Here is a 12,405-nt window from a genome sequence, read left to right on the forward strand (position 1 = left end):
ATGGTCCTAAAATAGCATTATATTTCTATTAAACAAAAAATCACTCAGATGCCACCTGCTGCTTTTGGCATTTTAAAATCTGATTTGGAATAGAAAGAACAAATGATTGCTTCTCTGTGTCCCTCTCCCCTCCTAACTTTGAATGTTTCCGCCCAGCGTTCAAAGAGAGCAGCCTGTTTTTCCAAGGCTATTGGTTGAAGTCAGTAGTTATTTGAGCCTGCAACCAGAATGAATGCATCCAGTCTGAACTAGACTGATTAGTACTAAATCTGTGATGCCAGCGCGATCAGGAAATAGAGCACTTGTTTAAACACCAGTAATGATTTTTTTTGTTGTTGTTGTTGCATAGCTCTCATGGAAAGCTACTGTTGATTGCCTCAGAGTAGGGAGGGGAAAAAATAAAAAAAGAGAAGGAATGCAATTCGCTTCACTGTGCAGAATCTTCTGTTACTTACTGGTGCATCCTCTATGAGAAAGGGAAAAGAAAACTTACATGAGGTTTAAATTGTTCAAAAGAGCACTGCACGTGAGTGTTTCTCTCAGAGTCTAAAATACAGGCATTTAGACATCAGTAACACCACAAACATTCTTTTTTAAGCAATTTTATTGTTCTGGCTTACAGTTAAAACTGCGAAAAGGTCAAATGCAAAAATCTATACAAGCATACACATATTAAGTACTAACACAATCCAGCAGTAGTGATGATATTTTCCAAGTGATAATTTTATCAATAAGCATTAACACATGGGGAAGGAGAAAGAATATAACATTTATTACCATCAAGCAAGAAATGGTGCAGGTTCTGTTCATAGCATGCAACAGTGGAAATAAAACCGACTAAGATTTTAGTGCTGAGATTTTTAGTGCTGCCTGGGGCATTTAGCCTCATAATTCCTGATACATTTCATCAGAAAAAGGGGGTTTTGCTCTCTGCATAGATGAATACAAAAATTTCAGCAAGAGTTTTTGTAGCCACCCCTTAATAAAATAATTCAGGCATGTGTATAGAACGTGTTATTCTCAGCACTGAAGCACTAGGATATGAAAAGAAAACAGTACCCTGTGTAAAAATGAAATCAGTAATGTTGTCTTTGATATAGTGTAAAAAATTTCCTTTCACTAGGTAGCGCCCTGGAAAATCAGCTGTCTTTGCATCTCAGATAATTGCTTCTTGTATTGTGAAGTTCTATATTTGTGCTAGTTGAACTGAAAAAAAATATGCTTTGTGTAAATATTCCTCCTCCTTTCCATTTTCAAGATCTGCTCAATGGAGCCATCACATCTTTTTTTATTGTGGTTTTGGAAATAGATGGACATAATTACCTGGATAGACTCTTTTTTTCTTTGGCCAGGAGGCAGTGAATTATTTAGTCAGAGCCTAAGTAGTCAAAAGGTTTGAAAACCTCTTGCCTTTGTTCTTTGTTTGCAGATTTTATTCCTCACCGTACAGTATTCCAACAAACCGCATGATTCCACAGACATCAATCACGCCATTCATTGCTGCTTCCCCTGTCTCTACATATCAGGTACGTCAGATATGCTCTTGTCTACTGTGTTTCCCAGTTAATGATGTTTTGGATGTGGATGAAGGCAGAGTGTATACCAGAGAAAACTGTGAGTGCTTGCACTCTTGAGTCACTCTTGAAACAAAGGGCTCTCTAGGAATATTCAGGTATCATTGGGTAGTTTTAAGTGTTTTCTGCATTATTTACAGAAGTAATGAAAGCCACTGTAGTTCTTAATTTCAATCAGCTTCTCTGATAAAAAACATTTTGCTTAATTTCCAATTGACAACACCAGAAGCTTATCATTCTTATTGAACTGTTTCCTCATTTTGGCTCCCCTTCATTAGCCAAAAGTTTTTTAAGTGTTTGTTTTTCATAATTTATGTTGACTTCATTATACTTTGACCTTTTGACCCCAGCTATATTTTTTCCAATAACAACATCCTTTAAAAGTACTCATTTTTGTCCAATAATCCCTGACAAAACAAATTACTTGAGGATAGGTATCCTCAAATCGTTCTTTAGCCTGCTACATGCCAAGTCGTTCAGAGTTTCTCTTTTCAGCATATCCCTCTCAGATTTCCACTGGGAAATATTGTCTTGTTTTGGCTTTCTGAGATGGAAGTCAAAACCAGATTGGATATTTTTATTATTAGCCATTGTCTGGGAACTTATCACTTCACAGAAGCTGGTCATTTACTATACATTTTCTAATTTTAGTTATTTCTCTCCTGTGCCATCAGTGCTCTTCCAACCCTGAGTCATACCTGAAATAAGCTACCCAAACTTTCAAAGCTGCATGGTGGGCTGTTCCTAATGTTAGGGTTGGTTGGTTGGGGCTAGGGGATTGTAGTTGGTACGGTACTGCTTACAGGTAGTACTGAGATGTTACTCTGCTTTAAACTTGATCTTCAAAGATAAATGATTCTTGTAATTCTCTTTTGTGTTATTTTATTTGAGATGGCTATGTAGCACTTGCCAAACAAAATTTGTTTTGATGAGGTAAATTCAATAAATTTCAGTAATGGCAGCACCAAAGAAGAGTCAGTGCCAGAGATACACGCTGCATTGCGTGCAGCTCATACTCAATTTTCTAATTTTCTTGTTAACAAAGCTGACTTAAGAGCCATTCTACTTCCCATTCAGGCCACTGAGTTCAGGCCCCCAGGCACCCCAGCCACTTACTTTCATCACTGCTCCACAGTTCACAGTTGCTCCCCTTTTCCCATTCTGGTTTGAACCATTGCATCAGTTTGTGGTTTCATGCATTTGCACGAAAACCACTTTTTTTTTTTTTTTTTTTTTTTAACTTGTATCATTTTCCTTGGATAGTTTGCAATGAACAGCAGCAAGCTGTGGCAGCTCTAGAGTGTTTTAGCTCATGGGGATTCTCAGCAGAAAATGTTGTAGTAGAGGTGTGTTCACATGTGAGTGTGCTGTTTTTGGTTCTCAATATGTTTTGCTGAACTTGCTTTTCAACAAAAAATAGACTTGGATAAACATATACAAATGTTGGAGCACACTGTTGTAGAATTAATTCTTGACACTTTATTCATTAACAAAATCACAGGGCATCTGGAGAAGTGGGACCTTGTAGCTTTCTCCTTGTTATTCCTGGTCATGCTCAGTCTGAGGTGCTGCACACCCATCTCTGGGACAGCAAGTGAGGTGTCCTCTGATGGCTCTAGCACTGCTGCATCTTTTGTGTACTTGTGTGTTGTGGTGTCCAGACTGATGCAAAAGGAACCTAAAATACAAAATTCTATAGTATGTGGGACATTTACACATAGCACAAAAGGTAGATGTGGCTCAGAGATGCCACACATATATACAAACACCCTATAATGTGTCTAATTCTTAGTAAAATTGTTATATCCTTGAAATATATCACATGGCAGTCATAAGACAGAACAACAAAGAAAGTCTTTGATGATTCATATGGAGTTCTGGTGGGAACAGACTCCAGGATGCTCAAGCTAAGAATGATCCTGGAGGGGCAGACTTCTTAAGCCAGCTTTGCCATGAAAGCTTTCAATTAGAATAATTTTCAAAAATTCCGAATTAGATCTGCAGTTTTTACTGGGAGCAGAATAAGTCATCCTGGGATTTCTAAAAATGTTATACCTTTAAAAGTTCATACAGATACTTTTGAAAATAAACTTTGAACATATTCTGTCTCCTGCACTGTCGGTTGGATGACATGTTCATGATTATATTGATGGATGAAAGCAAACAATGCAAGTGAAAAAATAGGACAACATGGAATATTGAAGGCTACTTTACGAGATAAAATGTTGTGATTCATAGAAGTGGTGCAATCACTCAGACTTCTGACTTTGGTGGAAAACATTATCAAATGAAATTTGAAAGCTTTTTCCTTTGTCAATAACTTTACGAAGCATAAATTAATTTTGTGTTGAGTTATAAGACTTAAGTCTTTTGTCAAAATTAGCACCTTAGTTATAATAGAGAGAATATTTTTAAGTAAATCTTTAGGTTTTAAACTTTTCTATGCTAATTAAAAGTATTTGATGTGCAGGTCCAGAGTACTTCATGGATGCCTCATCCGCCATATGTTATGCAACCAACAGTAAGTGGATACTTGGTTCTATCTGGCTAAAAGTGCTTCCATTGTAGCCTTGCTCTGCTTTTCCAGCCACACTGAAGTCTTGGGTCGTGTAAGAGCAGCCAGCTGCTCCCTGAGACAAGAGCCCTCTGCCGTAAAGATTCTCTTTCGTTAAGGAGCACAATTTGATTTAGTGGAAGGGGGAGGATGGGTGATGTGTTATCTAATTGCACTGATTGTAAGAGAGTAACAAGTTCTGAAGTGTTGCCTCTGAAGCTGTGCTTCAGGGACTGCAAGATAACCACATATCTGTGTACTTTGAATTGCCAGGATCAACACGTGACCTTTCCCTTACATGCTTATCCATCAAAAAAGTCCTGTGCAGCTTTAGATCAAGGACCCTCAGTGCCTCAGTAATGCATTTCAACGTGGTGGAACAGGGTGAAGCACAACTGCCTTAGAGAGTCTCTACCAAATCTGAATCTGCTTCATAATTTGGCCAGTCAACTCTTTCTCCCTTTGCCCCAAGAAATTGTCATATTTATCAATTTACAACTACTTAAAGCTGCATTATGTTTCTAATCAACATTCTTTAGAACTAGTACAGCTGATTTTTGTTTAGCTCACAGAAGAGTTTTGGTGCTCTTTACCTAAATATTAGTGGTATATCAGGAGAAAACACTATACTGAATTCCACTATAGACAGATCACTTTAGTTACATTTCTACCTTTTTTGAGTTTTTCAGGTATAGATCCACTTGACAGTGCCATTAATCAAAATTTAAATGCATGCTCCACATAATCATCAATACATTGATTTTTAGAAGAGGAGTAATATTAAAATGAGGGTCTGTAGTTTAGGAGTGTTTGTTATTTATATTTTTGTTCAAATATTTTGTTGTCATAGTGGTGTAACTTCTGGTGAGTTAGCTGTACAGCAAAATGGATATATCTACATATCTTTCTAGTCTCTCATCCCAATTTGAAGCCCCCTTTCCACACCCCTCAGTTCTTTGGAGGCAAGTTCTTCAGTTCTCTTACAAGGCAGGGAGCATAGTGTGGGACTGACTGGGGACCCAATTCCTGCTGCTGCCCCTCTCTGCAGACTCTGGGAGAACTTTCCATCTCAGTGGAGTAAAGCTGTTGCTGTATTCCTTGTGGGGAGATGCAATGTGTTGAAATTCACAGTTAACAACAGTCCTGTATTCAAATATTTGGATTTAATAGCATACCACAAGAAGTCTTAGATGTGTGTATTTGATGAGTTATGAAACTTGTGGAAGCCAGAGAAGTTCCAATCCTTGCAGAAAGACTCCCTTTGTAAAAGAAAAACCTAAGCACTCTACCAATCCAGATTTTGTGATTTGTGTGTTTGAGTTTTATTTTACAATATTGAGCAAAGCATTTTTTTGCAGTGATAGTAGAGGTATTATTATGAAGCAATTAGATGTATTTACCCCTTAGTAAGGACTTGAAGAAAAAATTGTCTTTTATAGTGAGTAGCACCCTCAAAATGCTGAGTTAAATTGGTGTTCACTGTGAACCAGAGGTTCATGTCAAAAAATGGAAGTCTGATTCTAGCTGGAAAAGCAGAGGGACTGTGGATAAGTGGTGTACCATTTCTGTTCCAGTCTCATTGCTGTTGTGGGTTACTTCCATGTGTTTTCTGTAGCAATCCTAGACTCTTCACTGACAGATTTTTCCCATATGTTTCCAAAGATTATGTTCTTAAGAGGACATGAGGCATTTAGCACTGAGGAAGCATAAAAACCAAAAAGGCAGAACTACCATTCCCCAGGTTTCATTCAGAGATGAATTCTTTATTAGAAATGTCTGAACACTTGTCAGAGTATTGCCACACAGAGAATTCAGGAGACTTCAGAATTAATGGTCTGTTTTGAAAGAAAATAAAGAATCTGTGTTCCTTTTAAGTTTCTGTTGTTCCATGCCTAACTATATATAGACTCTATTCTAGGCACCTCCATAGCCAAAAAAAACCAAAAAAAAACAAAAAAAAAAAAAAAACAAAACAAAAAAAAACCAAAAAAAAAAAAAAAGAAAAGATTACAATAAAGTTGGCAGAATTAAGGGTGTGAGTTTTGGTAATCCTGTGAGCTGATGAAACTGGGAACTTTCCAATTTGGTTAGCTTTCTGTTTCTTCTTATAAGCCAGTTTTCCATGCTACTATGTAAATTGCCACCACTTTACTTCATAATATTTCATGAGATGATTGATTGTGGCATGTGATGTCCCCCTGGACACCACTGCAGAAAAATGTTACATTCCCCTTGCCCCAGGAAGGAGAACATTTTGTTAAGCCTCTATTATTCTTTGTCAGTAGAGATGAACTCATACAGAAAGCACAGTTTGAATTGCTCAAACAGTGGTGGTTAATTCTTTGTTTTGATTATAAGTATCCACTAAATCATGTTACTGGATGATTAGCTTTTCATTTCCAACAGAAAGTCCTGCTTGATATTTATGTATAATTTAACAGCACGTAGTGTCCCTCCTGACAAAAAGACGGGCAGAGCCATGCTGTGGAGGAGACAAAGGGGGTTTTTCACTCAGCGTGCTGAGCACAGGCAGGGCAGCGTTCTCCCAGACTGGCAGCCTTGCTGACAGGAGGGAAGAGCTGTGCTGCATAGCACTACCATCCTGTGTCTGTCTGTCTGTCTGTCCCTCCTCTGCCTGCCCATCTCATCTCCCTTCCCACCTGCCTCCCTGTGCAGCAAATACAAAGCTCTTTCTTCAGAGATATCCCCTGCAGTAGCTTGGCCTGTCAGACATTTTTGTCCTTTATTTCCCTTTGTATATAAATTTCTGCCACATTTTGCTGATACGTGCATGTGTGCATTCTGTATCCATTTACTTGGTGGATTAAAAAGCCCACTAGAGTAAAAGATTGTATCTCCACTTCCTCTGTAGCTTTTAAACTACAACCAGATAAACCTCTGACCCTAACAAACAAAAATGACATATATATTAACTCAAAATGTTTGAGTATACTGGTCTCCCTTCTTAGCCTTATTTGTCTTCTTACTTCTGTGATACCCTTAAAAACAGAAAACAACCAAAGTTACATTTTGTAAGAAAACAATAATCAGAACATTTTTGTCCTAAAAGGAGAAAGACAGATGAACAGTCAAGGACACTGCAGGTATAGAACTGATATTGTAGAATGTTGCTAATAAACAACTGCAGATACAATTTTTAGAGGGGTTTTATTTTTGGTTATCAGTGATTTTTTGCTGGTCCTATTCCAAGAGCCATGGAAAAATAGTATAAAATAGATTGAGGTAGCATTGCTATCCCTCAATAAGTATTATTGAAAATAAACTTCTGCTGGCATAGTAGGGTCATGCATGAAAATTTCTCACATCTTAATGCTTACACAACCTTCAGGGTTTTGGAAAGCAGTATTCCTGAATCATGTCGACATGATGAAAATCTACCTGGAGGTTCATGTGTTATTCAGACACTTTTGAAATATGCATCTTTTGTGAATTGAACCTTCACCACTTTTTCCCATTTTGCTTTCACTGTGTCAAAGTAAGAATACCTAAAATTTGGCAGTTTCATTGCTTTGCCACGGGCCCTGGTTGGTCTCCACAGTTTTAATGGAAGACAAGCTCCAAAAGAGTTACAGCAGTGTGAGTTTGGATTAAAATTGGCAAAACATTTAATGCACTGATGATAGTCCAGGCTCAGTTTAGTTAACTATATCTTTCAAAGTACAGTGCTTACTCTTCTGTGTTTGAAACAAAAGTCATATTTTTCATTACTGCCTCAGGATAAGGATAGACAGATAGTGATGACAGAATGAAAACATAAATGGGATAAGAGTTATTCTGAGGCTTATTACATTTGCCATATTACTGTGTGTTTCCTGTAGTCCCTGAAGGCTGTTTGAAAGTTATGGGGATACTTTGAAAAACATGTTTACACGTCAATTCACATGTAGACAGTCTCATTTTTTACTGATAGGGGCATTTTTAAAAAACATTTTGATTCAAATCTTTATTACAAAAAATACATGTATTCTTCTTCTTTAAAGGCAATTTTTTAAGTGAACCAACAGAAATGTGCTACCTTAATTCTCAATGTACACACTGGTTTTACACTTATCCTCTTTTATTTCCAAGTAAAACTGTGTGTGCAATCACTGGGTATGCGCAGATAGATGTTCTTGTCAGTCTGGAATAGTTTCTACATAATAGCTGGAGAAGGAGTATGCCAGTGCCAGCAGGAAGGCTGTAAGCAGAGCAGCATATGGAAAAATGTACCACTATAAAGATATAGATAAATTATAATGATAAAGTATGTTTGGGAGAACCTCTGTTCTGGAAGTTTCTCAAGCCCTTACAGTCCTTCTAGAGAGGTCAGTGTCTTAACAAACACCCTTATTATTTTTTTCTGTCATCCTTCCCATGGCCCATGGCTGAATGGAATCCGTCTGTCTTTAAAAGCACCAACAAAAACATGTCTTTTTTCATAAGCAGTGTAAAACCCCAGCTTGGTGAGAAGTGAGGCTGAATAAGGGCTCCAGATTCTTGCCTCTTGATTGTTGTGCATGAGTGTAGTAGCATAAAAGGTACAAATTGTTCAACTGGAATGGATCAGTTTTCATTTTCTCACTAGTGACTCTGCTGCTTTGGATAATACCCAAAATACCACAGCAGTTTCAGTGTTTTGATTCCTACACTCTGGAACAAAGAAGTTCCTTGTGCTCCAATCCACATCCCTCTCCCAAGACAGCTTTCTCTACCTCACGTTTATTGCTCTACCTTTTTAGTAAACAGAGCCAGGAATCTATCTTGAGTTTGCCTGGTTGAGTGTAAGAAAACAAAATATATCCTCTGCAGACAGTTGAGTCCTGCCTCCAAGATGAAATGTGAGAATTCAGCTAGCTGGTATTAAAAGTAAACAGGAAATAATCCTTAGAAATTGGAATCTTTAGCAAGTCTTTCAACTTTTAGCTGTGTGTTTTTAAGAGATCCTTTGAACATGAACTTACTTGAACTCTTAAGGCTAAAGTGTTTAGAGGTTGAAATAACTAACCAAATACCAATGACAAAGTTCTGCTGAGCAATTTTAATTCCGGTGTTTCCCGAGGCAGAAAATCGAGGACTGCAAATTCTATAACTCTGATAATCAAGGCAGTAATTGGCAATGTTCCTTTGGGGCAGGCAGGCTCACAGGAGGTCAGTTCTGCCTCCCCCTCACCCAGCACCCAGTGTACACAGATGTTGTCTCAGTGCTACCTAAACAGGTTTTTCAGAGGCTGGTGAGCATGTGCTTGCTGACCTCCTTTAGTGCCAGGTGTTGTTGTTCTGGGGAGAGTACCCGGGACAGAAAAGCAGTGTCTGAGTTCAACTAACTTAGACCTCTAAAAGAAAACAGGTGTAAGAGATTCAGCCAAGTTACATCTCCTACTCAAGTGTAGCAGTTTTTAAGTCCGATTATACAATGCTTCTGGAATCATATCAAAGTATTGCTCCAGTCCTTTGTTCTGCTGTAATAGAAATTAATATGAATGCCAGAAAAAGATACATTTAAGTTTGATTGCCAACATTTTTTGACACTCTGTTAGAGCCCCCTAGTGAAATGGAGCATTTTTTTGTGATGGCAGCAAGACACACCACATATGGATTCACTTAGAAAACATGGACAGGAGAACCACAAATGTTTCCAGTAGACAAGCCCTTGCATTTGAGGAACTTGTGGTGTGCTGTTTTATCCTAAAAAGACTTCAGAGCTCTAGTAAAATTTTCTTTTCTTTCAAATATTCTACAGATAGCATGAACACTAAATGTATAAACTATCAGTTTGTTTAAAGACATTTACATTAGTGGAAAAAAACATAATGTCTGTGTTCATATAAATCTATAAACATAAGTGAAAAAGATATTTGGAAAAGAAGGCAGCTGACACTAAATTTGAAAGGTTCCCCAGAGTTTCTTGAAGCCAGGAAATTCTGGTTGAGGTTATGGAATATTGATTTCTTTTTAACAGAAAAGATGCAACCTTACCCGTCAACCTTCATTGTCATGAAAAACCTTAATACAACAGCTGTTTAAAAGCAGTTTTATCAAAGGGGACTATTTTTTTAAAAGATAGTTATTAATCAATAGACATTAGAGTACCTTCTGTGGAAGAATGTAGTGCATTTTTAAAAAAATCAATGCCTAATTTTGTACAAAGCCTGCATTCTGCTTTCACTTTTCCCAGTCTGTGTACATCATCTAAGAATATCAGCAATACTTAATTTATCTCCTATTAATATATGTAACAACTCTGTTTTCATGGAGATTTGCATTTTCATCAAGTTTTAGATTTACACAATGTGAAAATCCTGAGCACAAATCTGTAAGATTCATATGTTTTGTTTGCCATTTTGAGCAAAAGTTCCTAATTTGGTGAGCACTGGTCAAGTTACTTATTTACCAGGTGGTGGATTAGTAAGTAGGCAGATTGTGATAGGATCAGGAGAGAGTGGTGGACCATGTAAATGTATGCTATTAATGATAGGCCAAGAATTAGATGAATCAGTTTGCAGAGAGTAACAGGCTCAGCAGAGTGCTGAATTTAGCTCACCATCAGGTATTTTGCCCCATATGATGCATTCTGGATATGTGTGCAGTGAACAGGCTGAGGTGTGTGACATGTGTGTGTTACAGTCCTCTCAAATTTACCCTCCATCATGAACCTTTCTCTTATTTTGTGCCTAGCATTGTCTGCTGTCTTGCAGTTGGTGCTGATGTTACCCACCTTCCACAGAGAGTGCTCTGCTCTGCTGGCTTACAACAAATCAGACGATGTGTGTGTTGTAAGCTGGACCCCAGCCTGCTTGTAACAAAGGTGGTCATGTGGTGCAATTGCCAAACATGCAAGTTCTGTGATGGTGGAAGGGAAAGGCAACAATTTTCATCTGCCACAGACAGCAAAGGGCTTTGAATGTGCTCTGTGGTCTGAGAGCACAGAGGTTTCACACTAGTTGGTGGCAAGGCTGGGAATAATCTCTGGGTGCCTTTCCCATGATGGAGATGTGGTTCTCATTTCCATAGTGCAGTTAAGAATACAAGATGTTACCAGAGGACTGTTCACCAGTAGAAGGGGACCTGGATCTCCTTTCTGCCTCTCAAACTCCATCCCTACAACTGCAGGAAATCTGCATTTCCATTTACAGAATAAGCATTGGGCAGCTTTGGAGAAGGAAACAGGTTCTGGGCTTCTGCAAAATCAGAAGAGGATTTTTGAGGAAAGCCTGTGATTTACAAGTAGAGTAATGCCAGGGCAGCACCTTAACTGTGATAACTCCAAAATAGGATTTATAAAGACTGGCACAACCTGTAAAAGCTGTAAAGGTGAATTCTTGTTAGTGAAGGATCAAGTCAAGTTTTAGGCTGTTGACAAGATGTCCTTTTAGAAACAATTGAATAGGAAGAAAATTATGTATGAATCAAGGTGTAATCTTCAAGGTTAATTAATTTACTATTTTTTTTAAATATGGTATTCATTTGAGGTTTTGTCCCAGAGGCTTCAACTGGTTTTGAAAGAAAATTCCAAATGGAAATCATGCATACTTGTTTAGCTACAGATGTATTTTATAGCTGTATTTTTCCTTGCTGTAGTACCTTTTTTTACCTGAGCCTGCCTTTCCTCACACTGGCTTCAAAGAATACATGTAGGCTTAGAGCACTTAGTGACAGACACTTTTTCATCTGCCACTGATCAGCTTTTTGACCTTGGAGAAAACATCTTTCTCTTAGGCTCAGTTTCAGATTTTTCTTTTTTCAAATCCCAATCTATTTGAATCATAAAACTGTCATAGTGCTAAATAGTTTTTAGTAGAAGTTTATGAAAAGTCTGGTGGAACAAGGGCCTATATTGACTGATGCCTCTAAACACATCCTCACAGTGATATTATTAGGGTTCAAGGTTTTCATGTTCATTTTGAAAAAGCTACAAAAGGAAATATTGGATCTAATTTTTACCAGTATAAATCAAGAGTTAACTTCACTTAAGAAAATTGAATTGCATAGGTGTGAAACAGCAAGAATTAGAAGAGAATCATGCCTGCAGCAATAAGCTGATGAAGGAGACTCTGGCACCTTCTTAATCCTTGGAACAACAGCACTTCCATAAATTACCATTATGTTACAGCCAAGTGTATTCAAGGACCAATTTACATAGGTAGGGAAAACTAGCTAATCTATGTATTACTTGCAACTGCATCATGATTTTTTCTAGTGCAGGACTTGTGTAAAAAATTATAATAATGTACTCTAAGGACTTAGTGACCGGTTTATAAGATTCAAAATTCCTGTATC

The 12,405-nt window shown here is 37.7% G+C and overlaps 1 protein-coding gene across 2 annotated transcripts in view; it reads left to right on the forward strand.

Moving 5' to 3' along the window:
- The window catches only part of RBMS3 (RNA binding motif single stranded interacting protein 3), a 703,629-nt gene that overhangs the window by 630,188 nt on the left and 61,036 nt on the right, over nucleotides 1–12,405 (forward strand). For both annotated transcript variants that reach the window (XM_054273879.1, XM_054273880.1), the window contains 2 exons: nucleotides 1,430–1,526; nucleotides 4,045–4,095. In XM_054273879.1, coding sequence (XP_054129854.1) covers nucleotides 1,430–1,526; nucleotides 4,045–4,095 — 148 coding nt within the window. The remainder of the gene's footprint in view (nucleotides 1–1,429; nucleotides 1,527–4,044; nucleotides 4,096–12,405) is intronic.

Source organism: Melozone crissalis, unplaced genomic scaffold (assembly GCF_028551555.1).
Source record: "Melozone crissalis strain CALT ecotype California unplaced genomic scaffold, PUWL_Pcris_2 ptg000016l_1, whole genome shotgun sequence".
Lineage (NCBI taxonomy): Eukaryota > Metazoa > Chordata > Aves > Passeriformes > Passerellidae > Melozone > Melozone crissalis.